General features: G+C 38.2%; 1 protein-coding gene across 4 annotated transcripts in view; it reads right to left on the bottom strand.

The window, feature by feature from the left end:
- Nucleotides 1-13146, bottom strand: part of USP15 (ubiquitin specific peptidase 15) — a 60393-nt gene extending 47247 nt beyond the window's left edge. For 3 of the 4 annotated variants that reach the window (XM_064422530.1, XM_064422531.1, XM_064422535.1), the window contains exons 1-2: nt 12989-13146; nt 2089-2216 (exon numbers count right to left, since the gene is read on the bottom strand). In XM_064422530.1, coding sequence (XP_064278600.1) covers nt 2089-2216; nt 12989-13077 — 217 coding nt within the window. In that variant the 5' untranslated portion in view covers nt 13078-13146. Of the gene's footprint in view, nt 1-29; nt 173-2088; nt 2217-12988 lie in introns of those variants that run through there. The other variant, XM_064422533.1, reaches the window with a different exon arrangement.
- Between the last annotated feature and the right edge of the window lie 14775 nt (nt 13147-27921).

Below are 27921 nucleotides of genomic sequence, written 5' to 3'. Positions count from 1 at the left end.
ATGAACAATCAGCTACTCTAAATACCTACTTCCTTGCGCCCGCTTTGACGATGTATCTCTTCTTTTGAACATGACACGTGCATTACATCATATTCGATCTTTTTTGCACATGTTGAGATTAACTGAAATCTCTACCTGTTATTTTTCATTGCTCTCACTTCATCCAAATGTTCTGGAAACAAGGGAGAAGCATTTAAGTAATATAAGCACAAGATACTGCTTCAGTTTCCTGGAATCAGTCTTTTATGAATTCAATTAGTTTTCCTTATCACTGCATTACATTGCAGAATATCTGAGAAAGCATGCCCATTTTAAATTATTTTATTCTTTATATCAGATGCACATTTTTAAGGAGAGCAGCATGACAGCAACCAGAGCATACTATGTGCCAAAGACAAGATTAAAATCCCAGCATTTTCAGGGTCAGTTTATGCTACATAGAAAACCTAGTAGAGAGGACTTGCTTTACAGTGTGTGAAAGAGAAAGCTATTATTTGCTGGGCATTAATGTCCTTAATTTCAACTGGAACAGTAGATGTCAGAGGGTAACTGGATGCATGGAATCACTGCCAATGTAGAGCCATAGTTTAGAACCATGATTGAGCAAAAAGTGAAGTTCACAACCCCTCATGCTGTTTATTTTGAAAGGGGCACTGGTAGTGTCAAAACAACAGAATACAGGTTTTCAGACGCTTCTATGAAAATGGCTAACATGACTTCTAATTTGGACAGCCAACCCTAAATTAGACTTCATAACAACAGTAATTTTAAGCTGAACAGGTATGTAGATTACGTTATAAATGGTACAGATGAACTAACAGTGTTTGACACAACTAGAAATCACCTATTTTTGAGAGGGAAGACACAAAAGAGAGAACAGATACAACCTCACTGAGGATAAAAAGATGTTGCTACATCTGATGTCAGCTGAGCTGTATCACCTGAACATCCCTGCCTCACAGCAAGATTTACTACAAAATCGTACAAAACATTTAAATCCTCACATTTCAGAAAACAAAACACAACACTCACCTGGAGCAAAAAGACCTTAAAGTTTCTGGATGGAAAAGAACATATAGATGTATATGACAATAAAGCACCTTCTACAAAGGCACTGGTCAGTGTCAGACATACTCATTCACACTGACAATTAGTAGAACATGGTACAACAAGTTTTATGAAAGGTGCAATCATCTATAACATTCAATTTATAAAATAATGAAATACTAATTACAGAAGTTTTGAAATTAAGAAAACCAGGAGCTCATAAGCCCTGTAAAGTTGGCAAAACTGGTATTACTCTCCATGCCAATATAACAAGCAGTATTATTTCATTACCTGTAACTGCAAAGAAGAAAACCAATTATCTGCTCAATTTTGTATCTGCTAGATTAAATATTAACATCTTTAATGGTATTTTGATACTGGACATTAAATACAGAATGTGAAGATTAAAATATGTGGAAAAGTATTCTGAGACCTGTGTTCACAAATTTGGCTACAGTTCAGCCGAAGTCAGTAAGACCTGAGTAATCAAAGCAGTGACAGAGTTCAATATCCTTACAAGACCATAAAGAAAATAGGAAATTATCCTCCATCATTCCACACAACTTAAGTCACCGAACTGAATAATAGCACTTCTTCAATTGTTCCAGAACTAATGTAAGGGTTTGGGGTTTATTTACAGAAATAAGCTTCAGAGTTCAACTTAAAAATCTTATTTTAAATCAACTAATTTGGTTAAGCTACCAAAAAAAGGGAAATCATAGCGAACTCAAGCCACCTTTTTTCAACTTGACTAATTTTCAGGTTTCAAGACAGCCCAGAATCTCATTATAAACCAGGAATTTCTATATTATTACATGTTTTGTTACCATTCCAAAGAAGTTCCAATAACTGTATTTATAAAATTGTGGTTTACTAGGGAAATCTATTCCAGTTTCTTTGTCATGGTCAGAAAAGAAACCAAAATTTTTACCTTTATGTATGGTGAGGTTCATTTAAACTGCCAACTTCAAAAGATGAACTACCTGTGACAATTTTGCACTTAATGTACTATAGACTTATTTCACAGTGAGAGGCAGTTACCTTTGAGAAGTCCAGAGTTATCAATAGGACCAGGGTACACATTCTGATCTCCCATCTGGTATTTGTCCCAGCTGTCAAAACCAACATATTTTTTCCACTGTTTGAACCAGCGACTATCCACTAGATACCTTAAAAGGAAGAAGACATGTATTAATTACTGGCATTCTACTACTTCCTACCTCATTCATGAAAACACACCAGCATTCTTTCATCAGCCCTTGTGAAATGACAGTGCTTTTTTCTCTGTACTGCTAACCATTATCAGCATCTCCTACCAGTGAGGACTTTAGCTGGGGTCAATTAAAGAGCGCACTAACAGAGCCATGTACAATTTTACAAGACTGCCAATAACCCGTATCAGAGGCTGAAAAACAGCAAGCTGAAAAAAAAATTGTCCCTTTTTAGCATGAAGAATTGTCACCTTTAATTCCTGTTCTTTATTTTCAAATTCAGGAGATTCAAGTTAAATCTCCGTAATTAGACAGCCCTTTAAAAAAGTAAGAGAGAACTTTCAGTAAAGAATTGTCTACTGCTGCAGTTTTATTTATAACATTCAAGTGCAACTTAAAAAACTTCAGGACTCTGATGCCTTGTCAAGAACCAGAGAGCATGCTTTCTTCCTCTGAGTCAACATCAACACAAACAGTAAATGCTCTGCTTTTGACAGAGGACTACACGTTCCTCCTACAAATAATTATCAACATCACACTTCATATAAAGAGATTATATCTCGAATCTCAGCTCCATAGTATTTTTATTCAGATTAAACTGTTGTCACAGTCTGGCTTCTACAAAGTCCACTGATACCTACATTTTATACTTTTTTGTCCAGAATTTCTTTAAGATCAAGATACCAAATTTTATCAGTGATGCTCAGATTTGTATTTATTTTTTTAAGATATCATGCATTATTTCTCCTTCCTAAAAGTATTCATAATCTGCTGCCTTGTCTGTTCCAAATCTTTTGCTACTATGGTAGGATGGAACAGAATTTGATTAATCTAACATGCCCTTGCCTTTATACACTAAGTTTTCATTCTCATGAATGTACTTAAGGCCAAGAGCATTCTCCCTTTCTCTTCTGCTGTGGCCATCCAGCTCTATTCCATAAGAGCTGTAACTGTGCGTGGTTATGAATACAGTCACCACCAAGCCTGCTAGCCTTATCCCATTGGCCTCTACTTTCTTGACCTAAATTTGAATGAGCTATCAATCTTAAGAAGCAAAGATATAATTTTACACAGAAGAGAAACTATCATACAGGCAAACTGCCTTTAATTGATGCTTAAGAAATTACTGCTCCTAGAGAATCATTTTACTTTTCAAATGCTTTGTGTTAAATGTCTTATCACACCCCAGTAACAGAGTGATTAATACAAATTTTTGATAATAAAATTTAACAGTGTGAGAAAGCTTGGGGTCCACTGTTCTAGATTTTAAATATTCAACATTATCTATTTCAACACTTCATCAGCTTTCTTCTTCCACATCCAATTAATTTTGCCATCAACCAAAATTTGCTGTGCAGTATCTCTTTAGAGTCCTCCTTAACAGAGATTTTGTAACATTGCTGTTTCCTAACATGAAGTGCAAAAAAATCTTTCATCATTTCCCCTCACATTTAGGTATTTTGCATTTAGCAATTTTTTCAGGCTCAAATAAGAGCTTAATATTTCTGGTATAAAGAAAGCTGAAAGGCCACTTACAAATCATGCAAGTATGTAAGTATGCTAAGAACTAAACAGCACAGTCAAGTTCCTTTACCACAAAGCAGAGGTACCATGCATTACATGGAAAAGTTTAGAAAATTTATTCCACCATGAAAAGAATATTTGCACATAGATATTTCAAAAAATGCTAGCAGACACTATAGATGGGAATTCTTACAGCAAATTACTGGCTATAGGCACGTATGTGCAGGTTACATGTATATCTATGTTCAATACATATTAAGTGTTTTAATGACCCTTCTGCTACTTTTGCTTCAACAGAAATCTGGTACAGGTGAGAAAAGCTATTTTGAGTTACTGTTGAACACAGTCACAGTAGCTATAATTGTCTCTCTTATCCTGGTTTAAGAATGGTATTCCCCAGTTTAGCACTCTGAATTTAAAAAACCAAAACCATGAACTGCTCCCCTTCCCTCACCCCACAAAAAAACGGGCATTACAGACTGAGATAGTAACAATTTACTGGAAACAGAAATGAGATGAGAAAAAGAAACAGTAACAGCAACAATATTAATAACAGAAGTGAAAAAAGAGGGTGATTTACACACAAAATGCTCATCCTGGGGACAACGAACAATGGTGGATGGACTTCCCCCTCCTGCCATGCCTTTGCTCATCCTGAAGCCACACCTCTCTTCCCCAAGCAGGAGGCCTTGACTCCCACCCTGGGGGTGGTAGAGCATAATAATGTGGACATGCCTAGGGCTGGGCTCCAGGCTCCATTCCCTCACCATGGCAAAATTAACTCCATCCCAGCCAAAACCAGAACACCCCATTACAAGAACTTGCTCTTGATCAAGACATGAAATACTACTTTTGCAAACAGATTAGGGAAACCAGAAATTTGCATTCAAACGCCATACACTACCCTCATTTTATGCAAGAGGGATATGCCACATTAAAGATTATGCTGGGGAAGGGAAAAAAAAAGGAGCACGATTACACCATGCTCAGTTTAAGGCAAATCAATCAAACTGCTAAAGCACTTCTGTAGCTAAGATCTAGACTTCTTAGCATTAATGGGAAAAGTAATAATCAGAGATTTATAATTTACAGCTTTTGACTCTAAAAAGACATTCAATATAGCATTCTTATCAAGATCAACAAGACGCATCATCTGCACAAGAGAAGGCAAACCTTTAGAAGGCAACTTATCTTCTCACCAATGTTATAATATCAATGACACAGTCAACCATCTGAAAACTAAGTATTACCTATGAGGGACATCCAGTAATTTAAGAGGAAGCTCAAGTAATCAGAACTACATCTGCTAAATTCTCATTTGTTAAATGATATTTGATCCCTTTTCAAGGAAAAAGTATTAATGGACTTGGACCAGATACACTACCCTGTAATCTGTGGTGTCCCAGACACAAAAATAGAATACCATGCATTACTAAAATAGAGACCAAAATATACGTATATGAAGCTTGGTACAATGTTTTGCCTTTATTTTTGTTACTATTACCTAATGCAGGAAGGAGTTCCAAATGAGTCTAACGCTACAGCAGTTTTCTGAACTGTGGACCTGACTAAGAAGGCTACCCCAGAACTCCCCATCAAAGTTAAAATGTATGGCCTATTTTTTTTAGAATTATGATTAAGAAATGTTTGTTATCTGATGGAATCAAGATCTCAGGAAACACAAATTTTGCTCTCTGGCATGTCATCAATTTTGTTAGTGAGCAGAATAACCAACCCATCTTTTGAGGTAAAAGAAATCTGGAGGATTTGAATAAAGACTGAAGTCCAGAACAGTCTCAAATTTCTAGATATTCTGCTTTGGAGGACAAATATTAAAAACTAAGACAACTGCACAGCCAAAAGAACTGGTTAACTCTACGACAGCAGATACCTGACATTTCTAACAAATCAGTAATTGAAGAAAATAGTACAACCTAGTCACTTAGAGCCAACTGGTCAATAACATAGAACACTGGAATACTCCCAAACCTTTACCTAAAAGTAAACAAAAACATGCACGTACCACTTGCTGAAAATTACACTCAAATACGGAATTTTCAGTATTAACAACACTGGAAGTATCTGTACAGTTTATTTAGCTTTTGGAGTTTTTTTCTTGGTTATATTATGTATACTTAAAATTTTCTTTGTGCAAGTAGAATCAAAAACTACAGAACATGTGAGTATGTTCTCAGTTCATGTCTGGCCTAATTCACTACCCAGTATCTACTTCTGAGAAGAGCTCCAGATTGCTTTACCAGATATATCTGCTCTCTTCTATAAAAATGTTTCTTGCTTGTCTGAAATGGATTACCATATATAACGGACAATTTATACTCTAGACTCCTCTGAAATGCCAGATAGTGGAATAAAACATGAGGAAATTGAATGAAGCTGCAACAGGGGAATCATGAAAAGCCTGAGAGGGTGGCTGGTCACTGGAACAGGCTACCTTAGAGAAGTGGTCACAGCACCAAGCTGGCCAGTTCACGGATCACCTGGAAGACATTCTTAGCCATATGGTTTAGCTTTAGGCAGTCCTGCAAAGAGCAGGAAGTTGGATTCAATGTCCCTTATGGGTCCCCTTCAATTTGGGATATTTGGCCTTGGCCAGTGGTCAGTCCATCTGGAGCTGGCTGGCACTGGCTCTGTAAGACCCAGGGGAAGCTTCTGAAGCTTCTCCTAAAAGCCACCCCTGTAGCAACTCCACTACCAACACTTGCTATGAAAACCCAATAAAACTGGGTCACCCAAATAAATTTAACAGAAAATACCATATCCTTATGAATGACCAAATGATCAACTGTAGAGACTCAAGGCAGCCCAAAATGGGATTACTTACAGCCTTTGCACATTAACTTACAAGTACAAAAATCTGAAGCTATTACAACACTTGAAATACACCTTTATTTCTTAAATAAAAACTCAGCAAATAATGAAAATCAATTTTAAGTTTATGGAAGTTTTAAAATTTTGTAGCTGCATGACTACATGGACATTTCACTGAACAAAAGAAAGTACTAGCAGGAAACTTACTAACTGATTTCTAAAATTCTCCCATGGTTTGAAACTTTTAATGTAATTCAAGTTCACCTGTAATTTACTGCATATTTTGCCTTAATAAACCTAATTAACATAACAGAAACATTACACAAGTAAAACAGCATTCATTCTTTACCTCAGCATCCAAGGTGACAGAAAAATATCTGAACAGTATAACTAAGACCTTGATATTTCCCACCGCTGTCAAAAGCTTCTGAATTCTTGTGACCATTATGCATAGACAGAATTAAACAACATGTAACCTACATTTGTTTATAATGACTGATATTTCAGCTTTTTGAATTAAAAATCAAAGCAGAAAACTTTAATATGCAATAAAGACATTTCACAGAGAGACACTCATTCTGCACTGTGTGCTGCTGGGACATCATATCTTCTGAACAGAAGCTATTTCACTTTTAACAGTAAAACTGTGCAAATTGTCCAGAGAGATAGGTGAGGATTTTTTTTTACTCTCCTCACTGTGCATGAGTACAGATTAAGCAATACAGAGGACAAAGTGGAACAACTGTTTTGCAGAAAGCAAATTAGGACTCCTGCTTAAAGGCACAGCATCTGATTTTTGTTCTTGCACAACTGCAACTATAAAAGTAAGAACATAAGAAAGGGTTTGTATATGTATTTCTGCTTTGATGAAGGTGATGAAAATTGCTTGACCAAATGCACTCAAAATTAATAGATGCCTTTAAATTAAATTTTCTTCCAGAATTAACAAGTTCTTAAAGTTCAAAATGGTGATAATTATTCTACTCTATCACACAAACCACACCATCATTTTATTCAAAATACAGGTAAATCCACAAGAAAAAAGTGCAGGTGTCAAAAACAACAACAAAAAAATAGTTTACCTCCCATTTTTAAGAAATCCATCCAAGTATTCCAGATTCTTCTTCAGAAATAAGTGTTTAGCTCAACAAAATGCACCAGGATTTCAAATCAACAAATCAAATTCTCACTACAGCTCGTGATATGCTCCACTGCCATAATGTGCTACAGTAGCATAAGCAGCACATTCTTCATCCTTACGCCACAGAGGCCTCTTCAAGAGGCCAACCGAAAAGTACAACTCAGCCAAAATTAGTGGAGCACAATTTTATGTTAAAATTTCAGTGTGAACATTTTATTTATATTAAGAACTATATAAGTGGTCTACATACCCTTAGAAATTTTCCATTTAAGTAAAGACTTGTCATTAAAAAACAATCTAACAAATCAATTTTCAGTCAGAAGCCTGGAACAAACATGATTTTAATATGCTTTCACCTCACCTGATCAATTAACAGAAGAAAAATGCATCTACTCATCTCCACTGTAAGTATTACCCAGAAAAATTAAAATCTTTGTGAACTACTGGTCACATGCAGCACCAGTCCTTATGCAGAGAGAAACCTAACACCAAACTTCAACCACAAGGTTTAAAAGTCAAAATCAGCAACTTAAACCTCATTTTAAAATAAAAACCCATCCAACTCTTAATCTATCCTTGGAACACTGACACAAGTGTTCCTTGTTTCTCATTTTATGAAGTTCTCAAAATAATTTAGAATATCATTCCAAATATTATTGAAGTGCAGGTCCATAACATCTCATCATGCCCTCAGTGAAACCTAGTAAAATCTTCCATTAACATTCAGTCTAGATTCTGTTCATGTACAACACAATGATGGATGATGAAATGTGGAAAACACTGAGAAGACGATACTTAGAAAAAAGTACATGGCCTGACTCTTGGGGATGTCCTGGGCAGGGCTGAGTTGGACTTGATGATCTTTGTGGGTGCCTTCCAGCTCAGCACATTCTTTGAAGCCCACAGTGTAAAATGACATTAAAGCTAAGCACTTCAGCATCAAGGCTATCATCAATGATGGGCACTGCAGGGTTTTTCAGCAGGGCTACAGATGCAGCCCTGTTCATCAAGATTCCTGAGTTTTCACTGCAGCCAGAATTAAAATGCTTGTATGTTCAGTGGAGAAATTCACTTCTGGAGGAAAAATCCCTTAAGGCTGAACTTACCATACCTACTGATCACTCACTGGAAAGGATTTTTAACCCACTTCATTTTTACTTCCTCTCTTCAGTGACGAAGTATTACAATTGGAAAGGCAATGAAATTCCCACAGGTTAAGAAAATAATATATCTTTTCACCATTCATGAAATGTACTGCATGGGTAACAACAGTACTCTACCTAGACTCATCAGAATTTCAGAATGAGGTGTATCAGACACACCTGAAAACTAAAAACATTATACTTCTGAGGTTTTACTAATTTGCAAGTTTTAAAAACCAAGAAGAGATTAAGAATCTATCTTATCGCTCTTGTAAAATGATGACCGGCACCAAAATCCACTGGCTAACAGGGCTGAAAATCAACATCTTCCTTCTGGCCTAAACCTGACTAGCTTCACTTTACATAGTGTCTTTATCTGCTCATCTAAAAATCTTTATCCTAGAAGACATCTTCCTCTTACGTAACTATTTCACAACTCAACAGACAGATTCTCCAAGCTCTTCTCTGAAAGGCAAGGCTTCTGCTTTCCCTATCAGATTTGAGATGTCTGAACTTATTCTAAATGAACACCTTCTGTCACATATGGACACCAGAACTGGACAATAGAATGGTTTCACTAATATATTCTGTATACAGTACATATTTGTAGTGCTACTTGGTATTCCCTATTCAAATGCCCTATTCAAGTGGCATTTGTTCCCTTAGCCACTAAATAAACCCCATGTGATAGTTTTTGTCCACTGTAACTGCCTAATTCTTGTCCAAGTGACTTCTATATTCTCATCAGCTCTCAAATTGTTATGGCAAGCAATAGATGAAAGAAGCACAGTAGGGAAACTCTGGAAGGAAGAGAGAGAAAAAGCGATAAAACTGATTGCTGAGCTGTTAGCTATTTTTAAGTCACTATCATGCACTTTAAGTAAAACATTCATTGGCAGGTGAGAAATGTGGTTACATGTCCTAAACCATGGAGGGTCAATATGTGCAAGAGTGTGAGAGCATTTGTAATGTCATATCTAAGCTACTGGGACAACATTTCTGACTAGGCCACAAAAGAACAGGAACTACAGGGAAATAACGTGGTTTTAAAGGCAAAATCAAAAAATCACACTTTCACATGGGGAAGAAATTACAGAGAAATCACCCAAGAAGTCACATAGAAAAACTGATGGTCTTTCCCTCTATGACACAACTGCTCCAAGATCAATAACTTTCAGTATTGAAAACTGTACTTCCATGATATTGTTAAAAACAGAAAAGCTTGGCAAGGTTCTCAAGAATATCACTGCAGCTACAAAGACATTAAATTACATCATCAAGACCAGTTGGTCACACAAATTATACTGTGCCTAAACATCTGGTGAATATCAACAGCTTTTCAATTTGAGAGTAAAAGACACTGAGTTCAGATTTGCCTGCACCTGTAACAACCAATAATTTTTATCATTCTAAATGAGAGGGTAAAATCTCCTCATAAAATAAACTCTCCTCACTTGTCAAGCACCAGCAGAATTTCAAAATACTGAGATGTAATTGTATTGGATGCTAAAACTGTGAGACATACAATGAAATGCTGCATTTTTTCTTTTCCTAAAGAGAAAAGAACCACAGAACCTGAAGATCCTTTGGACAATACTGCAAGAAGTAAAACTTATATTAATTCAAGTTCTGTGGAACAAAAGTCTAGTTTTTATACTGACTTTACTAACAAAAGTAGACAACATTATTCAAAAGAACTGATAAATAAAGGAAGTTCATTGTTGGAAAATTCTGTTTTTTATTTAATGTGTGTTTGGAAAAATAGGATAAATGGAAATACAGAAGAATCCTCCATCTCTGAGAGTTTATTAATTTATTAACTGGCCATAAAGAATGAAAAAAAGACCACTAGAACAAACTAGCCCAAAATCTTGTCCCTGCAGCTGAAGCAGTTAAAAGACACTAACCTTGTCTGTCCACTGAAGCAATACAGCTTCATGCATACTATTCCCAAGCTACCATTAAAAACATCTAATGGAACAAACTCTACAGCTCACTAAACCACCTGTTCAACCGGTTTCTAGTTCTAGCAATTATTCTTCCAATACCCAACTCTAAAAATGTTGCATTTCAAGTCAATTTTATTTCTTTCTCTCTGCAGTGTACACGAAGAACAAACAAATAAATTCGTCAGCCAAGTCATGGATGCTTCTAAGATTTGCCTCTCTTTGCGCTATTCTTTAGTTGCTTTCTTCTTAGAGAAAACCCCCAAAGCTTTATACTTTCCATCTGCAGCTTATTGTTCTCTCCATTTTAAATTCTGAAGAACATGGAAAAGACTTTCAATGTACAAGCCAGTATTTTTAAAATATTGCATTTGAGTGTTTTCAAGCTCAAACAGAACAGGCTGGTATGGCATTCTTGAAATTTTTTTCAGCAGTATTTACTACTGAATCAATGCAATTCTGAATCATGACTTACAGCAACTTAACTGTTTTTTCCTTACTGATGTCCCAAAAGATCAAAAAGCCATTTACAAAATACCTCTACAAAAGCCTTTGGACTAAATGTACCGTTTAATTTGTGAAGATAGCTGCACAGTCAAAATATAAATCCTATGAATGCACAAGCATACACATTTATGTAGCTCGATTTAACAGTTCATGAGTAAAACTTAATGGGACTTTGCTGTAGCTTATTCAGTTTTAAAACATTTGACTTATATCAGTGTCAATCACAGCTAGATATATTTTCACAGAACATTTAGAAGCTTTTCGCACATAACTGATCCTTCTGTATTAAAATAGTGAACATACTAAAAAAAGTAAACAGCACAGTTAACTTACTGTTTCGGTCACGATGTCAACTAGTCATAAAAGTACTATCACTTTGAACAATATTAACTGCTCGAAATGTTGTTTTAGTAACTGGGAATTACCCAACAGAACCATAAAAAAAACAGTCATGAAAGACATCAAGCTTGAGCACGCTTTTACTATTGCTGGTCATTTTCAACACTACCATGTGAATTCATTTCCTTTTTCTAGTTTCTTACACTTTTTCAGTTTTAAGAGCAGTCTGTTCGTATGCCAAAACCGAACATATACTCAGCAGTATTTGAATAATGCATCAGAATGTATGCTTCTGACACATGCTGCAGTATCAACACTGTTAAATATAGTCTTTTATAGAACTGGAACAGAAAGTGATGACAGCTGAAATGAGGTGGGCTAGTTCTGCTTCTGTGTATTCATAGTTAATTTTCTCTAAGTTAATGCTTCAGCCTTTGTCTTTGGGTGACAGTTTCACACAGGAAGAGATGAAGAGGTTGAGTCGTGGAAAAAGTGTCAGTTCCTTATTTTTTCTCCTCCTAAAGAAAGGTCCAATTTCCTAGCCTCACAGAACTACAACTACAACTACAGAAGCTCAATTACCAAATATACGCCAAAAACAGATGCTTATTTAACCGTGGATTATCCTGTTGACTATTTGTATGACACACTAAGGAATATTTTATGACTGACCAATAAAACATATTTTTCTAAACGTTCATCTTTGAAAAGGTATCATCAGGGTCTGCTCACACCTCCAGGGCCTCTTTCTTAGGAAACTAACACGTTTACAGTCACAATAAAATTTAAACTCAAGGTTTGTCACAGCCACGGACGGCTATCAAGGCACCTAGGCCAGAGTCCAGATATCATTTCTGATAACGTGAAGGTGACGCCGGGGCCATTTCAGCCTGGCTAATGGAAGGAACGCCGGCTAGCAGAGCTCTTCTCCCCCACCTCAGTACTCCTCGCGCAGCCCAAACAAGCCCCGTGCGGGCTGCGGGCCCGCCCCGGCGGGCGCTGACCTCGGTGCCTCCGCGCAGCCCGGGCCCGGCCGAGGCCCCGCCGCACCCCGGCGGCCGCTCCCCGCCGGGCAGCGGCTGCGGGAACCGAGCGGCGGGAAGCGCGTGCCACAGCACTGCCTCCCCGCCCTTGTCACCCGCCTCCACTTTCGCGGCAGCGGGAGAGACGCCGAGCCGCCCCCGGGAGCGGCTGGGGGGGGGCGAGGGGAAGGAGGTCGGTCCCTCCGGCAGCCAAGCGGCCCCGGGGGCGGGGGGACGCCGCCCGCGCCGGTCCGCCCGAGCCCCCCCGCTCCTCCCTCACCAGGTGTCGCCCTTGCGGAGGGCGGTTTTGAGCAGCGCCGCGACGTCCGTGCGCTGGGTCTCCAGATCCGCCGCGCCTCCCTCCGCCATCTTCTCCGCCCGGCAGCGGCAGCGGCGGCAGGGGCAGGAGCGCGCCGCGCTGCATGCTGGGAGTGACGCCTGCAGGGGGCGGCCGCGGCCCCGCCCTTCCCAGAAGCCGCGGGGAGAGGGCCGAAGCGGGCCCGAGCGGCGCAGCGCCCCCTGGCGGCCCGGAGGTCCTCCGTCCCGGCCGCGGCGCCGTTCCCCCTCAGCCGGGGAGGGACGGGCAGGCGACATTGCCCTCAGTGCCTTAATTGGAACGCGTGCATAATTACAGCCCTTCCGCCCCGTGGTGTTTGGATCACCGTAATTCATTTGATGATACCGTCTGCGATGTTGTGCAAATACTGTGGCGGGTTCAAATAGTCTGTGTGACTCGCATTATCTTTTCCAGACCTTGGCAGCAGCCAGCGGACGATTTGTTGTGTTTGATTCGGTCGCTCCTACCTGAACCTTGTACAAACAGTGCAACCTGTTGCTTGGCATTTCACACACACACACACACACACGCAAAAAAAGACGGCCACATATTACATTACATAACCAGGTTTTTCCTCTGTCTTCACGTCTGTATAGAGATTTCAAAGCCAAAATGGTGTGGGAATTTAGGGCTGGGGTGCTGGTTACAAACACTTGAAAACGCGAGTTTGTTCTTGTAGATGTGGCTGGTGTAAGTGGAATGCCTGCAATTGTGTACCTTAGCCCCTCCCTGTGCCCCACTGTGTGACTGACACCAGCAGCGTGTCTCAGGCTGCCAGTTAAGTATTATGAGCTATTAGGCATTATTAGCTAATTAGCACATAGAATCTACTAGCATGTAGCTTTTACCAACAGCACTAAAAAGTGCTATTTAGATATGTGCGCTGCAAAAAAAAAAAAAAAATAAATAGAAGGAAGGCTGTTAATGCAGACATGGTAGTACAAAGCTAAGTATTATGCCAGGATTATCAGTGAGGATGATGATATTGAAATAAAGGCAAAATTATAATACGAAAATCATATCAAATATGTAAGAACTCCCAGGAGCTCAGAGCGACTGGTGATGACATTCATGGCTTGTCTAGGAGCTGGAATGTGAAATTCCGGGAGGAGGGGGAAGGAAGTAAAACATAAATGTTAGCAGGAGCTGTGGATCTAATGGCTACATTTAATGAGAGAAAACTTAACTGAACCACAACAAGAAGGTTTCCAGCCACTTCCAGAATAAATTTTTTGGTTAGAATCTCCAAGTTTAGAAAGAACTTTGACAAGTTCCCACCCCACACACCAGGGCTTAACAGATAACTATAGTGTTTTACACTCTGAAAGTTATCTCTGTTCCAAAATTGAATTTATACAGAAATTATATTTTCATGGAAATTTTGGGGAAAATATTTCTCAATCCATGGTGCTGGAAAACTGCATTTGTTGTTCATCAGGCTGTAGCAGGACCATCAACACTTACTGTGCCAGAAGGTTGACCTGGAGGCACCCATGCCTCTGTGCTTTGTGTTGCATAACTGCAGTTACTCACTGAAAGCTCTCCTGTTCCTGAGTTCAGTCTATTTGTGGTACAGAAACGGATACTGACAGGTATTAGGTGCTACAAATAGAGACAGCAAAGCATACAATGTGCCATTTGAAGCAGAGCTTTAAGAATTGCCAAGGAGAGGCAAGAGTAAAACTCATTCTCGGACTACCAGAGTTTCACATGAAACAATTGCTTTTCATAACGGAACAGTATCCAAAACTTAACCCACTTTTTTTGAAAATTCATGTTAGCGTTAAATCTGGGGTTTTTTCCAAGCTTTACCAGTGGGCAAGGAATTATTTCCAAGTCTTAGACAGTGCCTGAGAATCTTTAAATTTTGAACCACCTGGTAAACAGAAACAGCACTGGAGGCAGTGATGAATGACCTACCTTCTCTAATAAAACCCAGGCATTTGTAATACAGATTTATAACTTACTGCTTGTGATTTAAGTGAATGCAGGATATTGTAAAGCTAGCTGAGGTGGCATGCCTTTCAGCTCTCAGTGGGCCTTCCACCTTGCCTGATTTCATTGCTAATGGATGACTTTTTGTAAACATGTTTTTTGTGATGCTAAAAAAGGATGCAATTAATACAGTGTATAGCAGCACAGATTCAGCAAGTGGGCTGCAGATAACAAACCTTGTAAACTGATGATCCTATTGATTCCCAATGCAACATCAAGTTTAAGCTCTCAGTTCTTATTTTCAAGTCAATTAGTGGACTTGGCTAACGAATCTTAAAATATGGCTTGCTTTTTGAGGATGTGAGAAGGCTCTGCATCTCATTAGTAGAAATTTCTGTACACAAAAAATTGTGTAAAAATAACAGACAGCTGCAAGTCTCACTCACAGGTAATACAGAATAATTCACTCCACCACTTTTTATTTTCTTTCAAGACCACTGCCATGGTTTGAGAGTGGTACTCCCAAATTTAGTGCTCCCACTGAGACCCCAAATGCTGCTTGCTTGCTCTCCCTTCCACTCCCCCATCTCTCCTGCAGCATGGCTGGAGAGAATAATTGGAAGCCCAAAAGGTGAAGATCATGGTTGAGATAAGAACAATTAAATGGAAACAGCAATGAGCTAAGAAAATGGACAATAACAGCAATAACATTAATAACAAAAGTGTTCAAAAGAGAGACTGATTCACATGCAAAACTGCTCACCAATGAGCTCCACCTGGCCACAGCCCCACCACCACTACCACTCCCTCCAGCTGAGAACCAGTGCCACACCACTGCTCCCTCTGCCTCCCTTCGCTGGCCAGAAGGGTCTCCTTGTCCCAGGAAGAGGCTCCCGTTCCCCCATCACTGGCAAGGACATGGGGTGGCACAGGACAAGCCCCGGGTCCTGGCCATGCCCCCTCCCAGCTGCTGTACGATGAATCCAGTCCTGGTCGGAGCTGGGACAACCACCTACACCACATTTGGGAATTTGTGGAGGAGGAAAAGAGGGTTTCAGATTCCCCTCCCCAGTGGTCTGTGGTGATCTTACAGCCGCTCGTGGCTGTGTGAGTTTCCTTTTCAGTTTGAACTGCATCAGACACACAGTTTGACATGCTAGAATGGATATGATGAGTGCATTTTCTATGTAGTGTTCACACATACTGTTAGGAAAACGTATATAATTTCAGTTTTGGCTGAAAAATCTGATGGAAACGCTTATACAGCTAATTTAATTAGCTGAATATGTTTTTTTGTGAATTCAAACTGGAGCAAAAAGTCAATTACTAGTGCCACCACTGCTGGTTTTGTTCCCTATCCTTTTTTTTAAACTGTATGGACTTTGGTAATTTTTAAATAGTGATGGAATTTCAAGTCTCTTTTAAATAGTTCAGTAAGACACTCAAGAAAGCAGAAATAGCTGTAGACTAAAGTTAAACAATACAAAGCAGGGCTTCTGTAAGGTAAACATGAGGGGAAGATACAGGAACAAAAATTCAGTAGATAACAAAAGTGGGGGAACCCAAGAATGCATGAGTTAAATGAGTTGAATGATGGACAGAAGCAGATAAGAATATATATATTTTTAAAGAGAGAGAGAAAATGCAGGATAAATTTTACAGACTGAAACATGGAGAAATAGTGTCCCGGATATAAAACTATTTCTGTCCCGGATATAAAACTATGACTGCACAGTAGGTTTGAATCCTGGTCCTGATCCACTCTGTGCCTCACCTACCTCATTCACAGAGGCTGAACATAGCCATGTTAAACTCTTGTTTCAGCTAGGTAGAATTGACATTGCTAGCTATTATTGCAATAACACAATTTTGGTGGGATAAGAAAAAAACCGACATACAAAAATGTGTTAGTTTTCTATTCAGTCGATTTAATCAGACTGAAACATTTTTTCTACAATTTTAGTAATTACTATTACCAAAATTATCTTTCATATGAGAGAAGAAGACTCTTGAAAAAGAAACGGATATTTTCTAAATGTGTATAAAGCTACATGCACAGTTTTTCTTTTACCTTCTCTTCATATACTATGTCTAGGATCAGGCATCCTGGACAGATTAAGTCAGAAAGATGATAGATGTAAATATAGGGGAATGATGATCAAAAAAGTTTGGTGAGATTAACAAAGGGTGTCCCAGGAGTGTTCCTAATTTAATGACAATGGAAGAAAAGCCAGTGTTTTCCATTTTCTCCAGTTTTGAATTTTTAAAATATTGGAGAGCATTCCTTTTTTGTTTTAATTTTCTGAGGAATGACTTTGAATAACATATGAAAGAATTAAAATAAATGTATTCTAAATAGAATATATTTAGAATATTTCTATAGAAATACTTATATAGAAATATTAAAATCATGTTTTACATTAAGAAATGTAGTTAATAAATTGTATTCCTATTGATTAATCATGTGTTTAACATACGCTTAAATACATGTTAAAGTCTAATGGCCTAGGCCTTGAAATAAGAATGTTTGAAAAAGAAGCTTTTTAATGAGCTGATCAGATATTAATATAAGCAATAATTACCCATTTTCCACAAGATAAAATTACCTTCCTTTTCCTTAATTAAATGCTTTTTTTCTACACAAAAGCCCATCCTATTTTAGATTGCTGTGAATTAGTTAGCATTTGTATGTGTCTTCAAAATTTTTCTTCCTCTAGGAATTTTAAACAGAAAAACTAATTTCAAAGGTATGATGGTTTTAGCCATGGTTGTCTGATATGTCAAAACTGTTACCAATTCATGTATTTGATTTGCATATCAGAATGAATCCAAATTTTTTCCCGTGTGGTTGCAAAATGAGCTGTTTGGTTTTGAAGGCAAGAGATAAAATTAAGTGCATTAATTGTGCCCAAAGCATATCAACAATGTAAGTGAAGAGCCATGTTTTTAAAAGGATGATTCATAATATAGGCTTTAAGTGCTAGGTGTTGGAGATACATGAAATCTAAACACAATGTAGAAGTTAGGTTTTGTGAGATTTGCACATTGTGTGCTAAAAATAGACTGCTATTCATGGAAAATAATTGGTGCTTAAGTGGAAGGAGATAATGCTGAGATTTATAGCAGGACCTAATACAGCCAACAGACAAGTTGCAGAACTAAATGTTGTTGGCACAAGTAAAATTGTTTCAGCATATTTTTACTCTTTGGCTATCTAAATGGTGAATAAATTCACATTAAATTAATTAACGAAGTATCACTGAAATCCTGCAGAAAATGCCAAATGCATTAGAACAACTTCATATTTTACATGCACAAACATGTACATGTAGGAGTGGTAACCATTAAGGATATCTCATTGAAGGTATATTTTTTTTTTATACATGGCACACAAAATTACATAAAGGTGTATTTTAATACTGTACATTTTAGAGATGTGGTTTCTGTTTTCCTTTTCTAAATCTCCTTTAGAATAAAATATTACTGTTACTATGGAATCCGGTTAGACTTATTGTAACCTGAAAATATATGCACACAATCTTGTAAAGCAAAGAACTTTCAAAGTAGAGTGTCAGTGCATTTGTAAAAGGAAATATAAAGCATTTTGACTGAGAAATAAATATTTTGATCAAAATATCTTAGACACAGAGAAGTTTTAGAAATTGAAAAATTCTTGAGTTGCTGCTCTGGCATTCCATCAGAAGCTGCAGGAGCTTTTGGTGATTAGAGAATTTTTCAGAGAGTAAAAAAAGGACATTTGTTTTTATGAATGTCAGTGTTGTCCCTCGCTGTGTGCATGCAGGGGTACAGTGAGAGGAAACAATGGCAAATGGTGGTACATACATACAATCCAGTCATCCTGGAACCTGTTGCACAAAAAGCCTCTTTCACCTTCTGCAATGGGATCAAAGTGCCTCTTGTAACAGTACATGGGAAAGTGATTTCCACTGAAGTACTTCAGGGGATGATCAGTCAGTATAGGTCAGACTCATGCCTTGTTCAGATATTGACAAAATTATTTTACTGTTGACATGTGGAATAATCTTCAACCTATAATGTAATAAAAAAATCACTGATTGACAGTCAACCCTGTCAAATTAAATGATTTCCTTCTGAATTTGCAAGGATCTCCAAACAAATACATAAAATATCCTGCAATTTTTTTTTCTTTTTCTCTTTTTTCCTGAAGTGATGATGAACCAGAAGTGGTATCAAAGAGCTCTGGGTCAGAGCTGCCACATCTCCGAGGCCCTGGTGTTGCCCCCCTTTACCCCACGCCTCCCTGTCCTTCTCACTCCATTTCCCTGCATCTCAGTCCAAGTGTGCTGGAGCACAGCTGCCTGAGAGACCTGGCCTTTGCACCATCAGTGGGACCTGGTTTTTGAAGTGGACAAAAGTCAGAGTCACAACACACTGTTATCACTGTCCTGCAGCTTTTGTGCTCATGTTTTCTATTTTACAGTTAATATTTGCATATGAAGGGACACAGTTTTCTACTTTTTAGAGAACTTGATTTTATTGCGGTGCCAGAGAGTCCTTTGGCTGAAGGAGATGGCTGTGCACAAGGAAGGTGTGCTGTTCCTGCAGACCACAGGACCCACCAGTGTGACAGGAGAGAGATCACTATGGCAAAGCTTTGCTGCATACATTTTTACCTCTTGAGATGTCATTTTTAGTGCGTTATCCTTGTAGGCCTCACAGAAACTCTCCTCACCCTTTCTATTTGGGGTGAATATATAGGAAAATATCTGATGTGAAAAGGTGCTTGAGCTAGAAGCAATTAAACCAAGGATGAGGCTGTGGTTTCTTTAAACTAAATGTGTTCAACCTTTTGTCATCCACACTTCTGCATCCTGGTCCTTTTGGTAGGATCCTCTATGGCATTCTTTTTTTCGGTGAAAATAGTGAATTTCCATCTCCCCAGATGTTTGCACGTTTTATTGATTCAAGCAGGAATACTGGAATATGATCCTCCATGATCTGCCCAGGGTACACACACAAACTTCAATTAGATTCAGCTGCATCCAACAGCCTATTACAGTAATTTGCTTGGCATAACTCAGTGTTGCTTTTATTCAAGAAACCTCTGAAGGTCTGGATTTCCATACACTAGAAAACCACTGTATTTATGTACTTTCAGTTTGGACTGGATGAGATAGCTTAACTTATTACACTCCTAGGAGCAAAACCTTTTTTACTGATCATTTGCTCTTCCCTCCTGTTCTGTGAGAGCCCAAGAGTCTTTAGTTTCAGTTTGTGCTGCAAAGCCTCTTTCCATCATTTCTTGTCCACCTCTTTGTGGGCCTCTCTGAGGGCAAGTGGGAAAGCTGCTTTTACACTCTAGAGACAATTCAAGCAAGCTGGTTTGAGTTTACTTTAGAATAAGCAGGATGTGCATTTGAAAACTAGTGAAAGTACTTTAAAAATATTGTCTCATGGTAAAATTATGACATTAAAATTTCATATATTCTGTCAGTGGTTCTGTTGATTCAGATGTCTCCATAAATGGACTCATTGGCCTAAAAAGGTGTAATGAGATTATGTGTTGCCCTTGATAATAAAGGAGAGGAGTAAAAATGAAGAACAAGTTGACCATCATAGACAGAACTTGAACTGGGACAGGGATGTCAGAGTGGAGGTGAGCTGAGTGAGCATAAGCTGTGACAGCGTGGAGGGGGGTGAAGAGAGGGCTTGTATTGGCTTGTACTGTGTTGATATTACATTATTTTTAAAAAGTCACCAAAACGCACAACCAACACACCCAAAACTAACTCTGGAAAATTAATAAGGTGTAAAGACTTTGGTTTTGAGCAGTTGTCATCATCATTCTCAAACTTGTTTACGCTAAGAGTAAATTGGCTTGCACTTTCCTGTATGTGCATTTTCCAGGTGTACCATTAAGAAATTTTGCTTGCTATGACTACTAAAACTGCATTAGTAATTGTACAATTGTGTTACCAGACACTGAAATAGCTCTTAATCTGTCTGCTGAGGATGATATTTTAAATGTGAAAATGATAAAATTTAACTTTTCAGTCTTGTCAAAGTGTGTTTAGCTACATCCTAAATTTTCACAGAACTCACCCATTTCTGCAAAAATATCTCAAAAGGGATCATTATTATAGATGAACATAGATGAGTCCACATGACTATTATTCGTGCTTCATAAAAATTCTATTTAATTTTTAAAAGCTGATGCTATATGTTTATGATGCAATACAATCTCAAGTCAGGAAGGATAAGTAACCATTATAATGCAACAAAAACAGCTTCACAAAACAAAGGTATTAATGTAAGGGTGTTAATTTAAACAATAGCTAGTAAAATCAAACTAATTTTATGTACATATTAAGAGCTAGGCTAATCAAAGCTTAAAAATATGATAGATTAATAAAACAAAGCTTGTTAATTTGGCATAGTAAAAACACATATAATCAAAAGAGCTGGAATAAGCACAAGCTTACATTAAGAGAAAAGTGCCAAGCATATGGAATGCCAAGCATTCCATAAATTCATAATCTGGTAGGAAAATGGGGAATCATCAGTATACTTAATGGAGCATTTAAATTGCCAGTGAAATTTCAGGTGTTTAAGTAATTCTAGCAGAGTTATACTATGAAATAAAGGGCCTCATTAATCTGAGTCTGTAATAGATTAAGCTGTCCTTGCATTTTCTTTTGCTAGGTTTCCTATAGACTAAAGCCTTGTGCATTTTGGAGTCCCATGTGATTTCAACAAAATTTGAGAGATGGGTAGTAGTCTTAAATTTATTCAATTCCATTAGGAAAGGATGCCTGGGAGGAAACTAAAAAAGCCACAGAAAGATGTTTCAGCATCTCTCTGAAAATCTGTCCCTTGGGATCACCATTACACAAAAAAGCAAAGACTTGAAGTTTCATAGCATAGGAAAAGCTTCAATAAACCATGAGATAAAATCCATAAAAACAAGACTTCATTAGTTCCAGAGCTCACAGAACTTGTTATCATTCAGCTTGTTTAGCAACTTCAAATTTTAGACAACTTTTTTCCTTGCCTATGTGATGTGAAGCTTAACAGGGTATTGAATCTTCTGTATCTCTGTAGGGCTCCAATGAAAACAAAAAAAACACCCCAAGCCAGTGTTCCCTTAATGATTTTCTTTCTGTATGGTTATGCATGTATGTGCCAGGAGAGAAGGAGTGGAGAAGGCAGGCAAGGGAAGCATAAAAAGACCAAAATGTCATTTTGAGGATTTGGTGAGGCGGTGTGTTATCTACGTTCTGCCTTCTGACATCTGCTGGCAAAACCTGTCCATTGCAAGGCTTGCTCTGAATTTTTCGGAAATCTCTCCCCCAGAATTCTATGGGCTTCTCTGACATTTGTGGGTGTCTGATGGCAGTGAAAACCAGGGTACTTATGGATAAGGAGGTAACTCTGGTGGCTGTCAGGAGCAACAGATATGCCATGAAGCTTAAAGTGGGAGGAAAACAAAGAAGATTTATATAGTGGGTTTATCATGCTAGCAGCTGCATCTCTGCATCTTGGGCTATCCCTTCTGTGTAGAGCAGACATCTGAGATACCTCTGAACTGCTGGGATGAGCAAATGTTTCCACTCCAAGCTCTAAGAACTGAACTTGTTTCCAGCTGTCAAGTGCCAGCACACCTTCCTGACACTGCAGCTACTATGGATCTGTGTCCCCCAACCACAAGTAAAAATGCTAATTATGCTCTTTGTGAATACTGAATTTCAGGACCACAGTTCATACAGAAATGACTGGTCTGAAAATATGTTTTTAGAAGAAAGCTATACATGATTAATCATTGTTCAGAACAAAAATGTCAAAATTATTCTCATGACCATAAGAGATATATGCCCAAGGATATTGAACTCCCTCACTGCTTATCAACCTTACATTATATTTGGGCTGTGTTTTGGAAAATGAGAATTGCACACATCCAAGATGCTTATGCTATGTTTACCATGCCCTGTGGGTGAGAAAGAAATGGAAATTTGAACTGACTTGCTATGTGAGACAGTCTGGCAGGTGGTGGAGTTCTGCAGCTTGGCCAGAAGTGAGGCACTCAGTCCTCAGGGTAAATGTTTTGGCAGGATGATGAATGCCAGGCAGGGCATGCATGTACAGGAGTCAGGTGGTGTCATTTATGTCCATCCACAAGTGACTGTTTAGCATGGGTAACAAGAAACTAATTTCACTTTGGTCAGGTGAGGGTGACTTATTTCTAACACTGTAGAGAGGCACATATGAAGACTTCTGAGCACCACCAAGCATCACAGTGCTCTGCCCTCATGCCGTCCAAGCTCTGAAAAAGCTGTCTACTACTTTCTTCAAAGGAATCTGTCAATGAGAGCCATAAAAGCAGAAAATTCAAAGGCACACATCCTTTAGCTTTTCCTGCCATGTGTGTGATGAAGGAGGAAAGGCATGAGACAGAAGGCAAAGCTCAATCAGCCTGACCTCCTAGCCCTGAACATCCTAAGATCTAAGGGGCCATAATTCTCTTTAGGTATGTATAATTTTCTGCCATATTTACACAAGATAAATTACTTATATTCAGACTATTAACTATATAATCCATTAGCTCCATGTTTGTAATCTGATTGAAAGTTATAGCAACTCTGAATAGGTAATATAATCTTTTATATATATGGACTGGGTGTATTTGATTCTGTATTAACCAGAGGCATTTTTTTCATGCTGAATTGATAGTTGATTATCTTCAGCCAAGCTGAAGTGCTCTTTAGTTCACTTCTCTCTCTCAAAAAAAAGAAATGTTTCCTTTTGGTCATGCATTTGAAAATATCTTGAAATCTGCAATTCAGAATAATTAAAAATTATCATGTTCTATTCATGTTTTGATCCTGTCCTGTTCTCCACTGCCTGCTTCCCCCCCTCAGATCAAGGCTGTTTTGGAATAAATATGGTAATATTCTAAATAATACTACTTCTTCTGCTCTTGACTTTTGAAAAGCTCTACTTTGCCTGTACTCAGTATGCAGAAAGATACTTCTTTTTGCCTTACTATTAAAACATTATAAAATGCAAAGTCTTCAACAACCTTTAGGCCATCTTGTGAGGTTTTTTTAATGCACATACACAAGCCTGAATGCAATTTCCCCCCCCTTCCTTTATTAAAACATAGATGGTTAAAACTTAGAGGAAGAAAGATTTAAAAACAGAAAGAAATACTGGGGAACACAACAACTTATTCCTATTTAATTATTCAACATCCTTTACCTTTCACTAAACTTACTTTCTGAAATGTGGATGATACTGTAACTATTAAACAAGGAAAAATAATCTGGATGACCTCTTGTTTTTCAGCAAACAATGCCTTAGTTTATCTCCAGCCTGGAACTGAGTTACTGGGCTAGTAAGTTTTTGACACCTTTTTTACCAGAAAGTGTGATGCCTGTTTTTAAAACAACACTGTGCAGATTAGAAAATGCTGCATCATGAGCTAATAAATGGCACCATGAACGTTTACAGTGAAGCCTAATCCTTTTTGTAGATGAGTTCACAAGTCTGCCAACAAATGTTGCCCTTGGTAAAGTGGTTTCAGACAAAAAGAAGTATCATTTGTTTTGTTAAATCACATTGATCTTACTTACCTACTTACTACTATTGGTCTACCTAACCCTCTGTTTTCACAAGGTCTCCTTGATGAAAATATATTCAATACATGTTTTTTGAAAAGAATTACATTTATTTTAAAATTGAATTAAAAAAATCATTAGGTAGGAAGGTCTGCTTTGTTTCCTATTTTGTCTATAATGTAATCTTTAATGTAAAATTGTAATAAAATCTACTTATAACCAGGGATAAAACATTGATTAATTTTGGAGTTCTTTGTAGCATAACTGCAAGAGTTGGTGCTTTTTGATACACAATAAAATAGGAACTCTTTATATCAGATTAAGAAAAATGTATGCACTAATGATCTAATATAGTAGCCCAAATTTAGGCCAGATGTACGTGAACACTTTTGGTCTTGATTTTATTTGTTTGCTTGTTTGTTTTTCTTTCTCTGGATGACTGATTTAGTGATTGTTTCTATTTCCTGTTTCCAGTCCCACAGATGCAGGTGGAGGGATGTTTTAGAAGAAAACTTGTTGGTATTTTTTAAAGAAAAAAGAGGGGGAAATGGCTGATATTGCCCTCTGGAATAGTTTAAAGCTTTTCCCAAACACATGAATAATACTTACTCTATCTCAAATAAGAAGATGGTACTACACTTATTATTCTTGTCATTTACAACTTTGCTGTGCAATAAAGCCCCATAAGCACCCCCAAGTATTTGGCCCATGGACTCCTCCTTTTGGTGCAAAAAAGCTCAGACCTCTTACTTATGAAATATGTAATATAGCCACGTCAATATTTAGTTTAAAAGAAAATTTAAGACTAAATGCGAAAGGTGAAGAAGCCAAATATTGTTCTACTTTTGATCTGAATTCTTCTGGTGTTTTTTTTTTCTGTTTTTCACAGGGATTACAGTCTAGATTCAAAAAGAAATGTAGAAGCCATGGCATAAAATACTGCAACACCTAACATTTTTGTATGTGCTTCACCCAGAGCAAGATTCAGAAGCTATGCCTGGCAGCATAGGGTCTCAAATGCATAGAGAAAGTAAGGTGCCTTATGATGATAAAATATCTAAAAAGCTCAGCAGTGACTTGTCAGGAGGTAGCATATGAGAAATGAGGAGAACAGGTTTTTAAATCTTTCCCCTTTAGGGAGCTGAGGTGCTTTACAAAGTATAAGGAAGAAGGATCTTTATATTTCAAAATAGCTACAGTTCTCAGAGTCTGGGGGATTTTATTAATTTTGATGAAATAGCATAAGACCTGATCATATGATATTCCATGGGGTAAATCAGACAAACAGCATTCATATGAGGGCTTCTTTGTGAGTTTGGGGGAGTCAAGTACCACCCCTGATGGGAGAGGATCAGTAGGGACCATCTGAGCAAAGTGGACAGACTGTGGGACTGTCTGTGGGACCAGGTGTGTCAAAATGCCCTGAGGGAGTGGGCTGATGTTTTTATGAGACCATTCTCTAACATCTGCAAATGATCATGGCGACAAGAGATGATCCCAAATAATTGGAAAAAATAGTAAATATGTCCAATTTCAATAAGCCAAGAAGGAGGATGTGGAGAACTACACGTTATTTTGCAGGAAGTTTATAGAGTATATTCTCCTGGAAGTAATTTCCACATGCATGAAGGGCAAAGAGATGATTTGGAATAACCAGTATGGATTTAGAAGAGGCAAATTCTGCCTGACCAACATAATTGCCTTCTGCAATGAAATGGCTGGCTGTCTGGGGAAGAGCAGTGGGTGCTTATCCTGACTAGTTAGGCTTTTGACATAGTGTACCACAACATCCTTATAGCCAAACTGGGCAGACCTAGGCTGGAGGGGTAGTTTAAAAAATGGGTGCAGATTGATGGAACTGCAAGGCTTGAAGAGCAGTGGCTGCTCACTAGTGGCATTTCCCCAAGTTCAGCACTGGAGCTGAACTGCTGACAGTCCTCACCAACAACCTGGATGACAGTGGCAAACTCTCCCAGAAATGATACCAAGATGCTGGGAGCTGTCAATAAACTGGAGGGCAAGGCTGATTCTCAGAAGGTTGAAAACAGGCTGGAGAATTGAGCTCACAGAAACCTCGTGATTTTCAAAGACAAATGCAAGTCCAGTACCTGGGGCAGAGTAACCCCATGCAACAGTACAAGCTTCTAGCACTATCTAGCAAACATTCTTGCAGAAAAACACAAGGAGATGCTGATGAACAAGATGAACAGGTGTACTAGCAGTGGTGAAGGCATGACATATAAGAAAACTGGTAGCTGTGTTTGCTCAGGCCCTTTAAAGAAGGAAAAGGGGAGAAAAACTGCTGTAGTCAACTGCATATGGATGGTTACAGGGAAAATGAAGCCAGAGGCTTCTTGGAAGTGCATAGCAAAGGGTTGAGGCAATTGACACAAAAGGCAGAAAGAGAAATTCAGATAAGTTTGTTTGGATGTAAGGAAGGAAAACCTTTCCAGTAAGGGAGGTCAAAGGCCAGAAAAGGGACAAAGAGAGTGGTAGGCACAATCTTAGTCCTTGGAGGTATCTGAAACCACTGAACACAGTCCTAAGCAACCTGATTTAACTCTGAAGTCAGCCCATGCATGACTGAGATTGGGATCTTCAGCCCAACCAGACTTCCAGAAATCCCTTTCACCCCATTTCCTCCCTGATTCCCAGCCTTCTCTCCTCTTGAATAAAAGCAATAAAGTCTTGCTCACAAAATTATCTTGAATATACACGTGCCTGTGGATTGTTTTTTTCCCCTTTTTCTTTGCTTTTGTTGTTATTGTTTCTGTTTTTCCCCGTCCTGGAAGATGTCATTACCATTGAAGCAGCATTATGTTAGCATGCACAAGCATATATGTGATTTATATCTTAGAAGAATGGTTTTAAATGGTAAAAACCCCCAAAAACCCCCATAGTGTTTATCTGTATAACTGAAATGTTGTAGGAAAAAAAAAGACTGGTTACTTTCTGTTGTTATTTTGCATCAGTTTTTCCATTTTATGTGGAAGCTTTGAAAGATCAATGATCATTCCAGCATGCTAGTTAAAAACCCCTTTTTCTTCAAAATGCAATACCCAGCATGATTTTAGAAATGCCTGTGGGAGACTTATTAAGGAATCCCAGAATAACTTTGCTCCATCACTTTTTCATTTTCATCAGCTTTTCAGGAGTCAATTACTTTTATTTTTGTATGGAACATCTGGAATGTTGCAGAGCTTATAAAGAACTTAAATTTGGTGGACCAGATTCTCACCTGTGGTAAAAACATGATTGTGCGTTTGTGTATCTGTACACACATTGTAAAGGGGACTTGTAGGCACTTTTGGATTGCCTCAGCTCACACAGTGTCAGGATGATAAC

The sequence above is a fragment of the Passer domesticus genome, chromosome 5 (genome assembly GCF_036417665.1).
Source record: "Passer domesticus isolate bPasDom1 chromosome 5, bPasDom1.hap1, whole genome shotgun sequence".
NCBI classification, from domain to species: Eukaryota; Metazoa; Chordata; class Aves; order Passeriformes; family Passeridae; genus Passer; species Passer domesticus.
The sequence above is the reverse complement of the archived record's forward strand: the minus strand, read 5'-3'. Positions and strand labels throughout refer to the sequence as shown.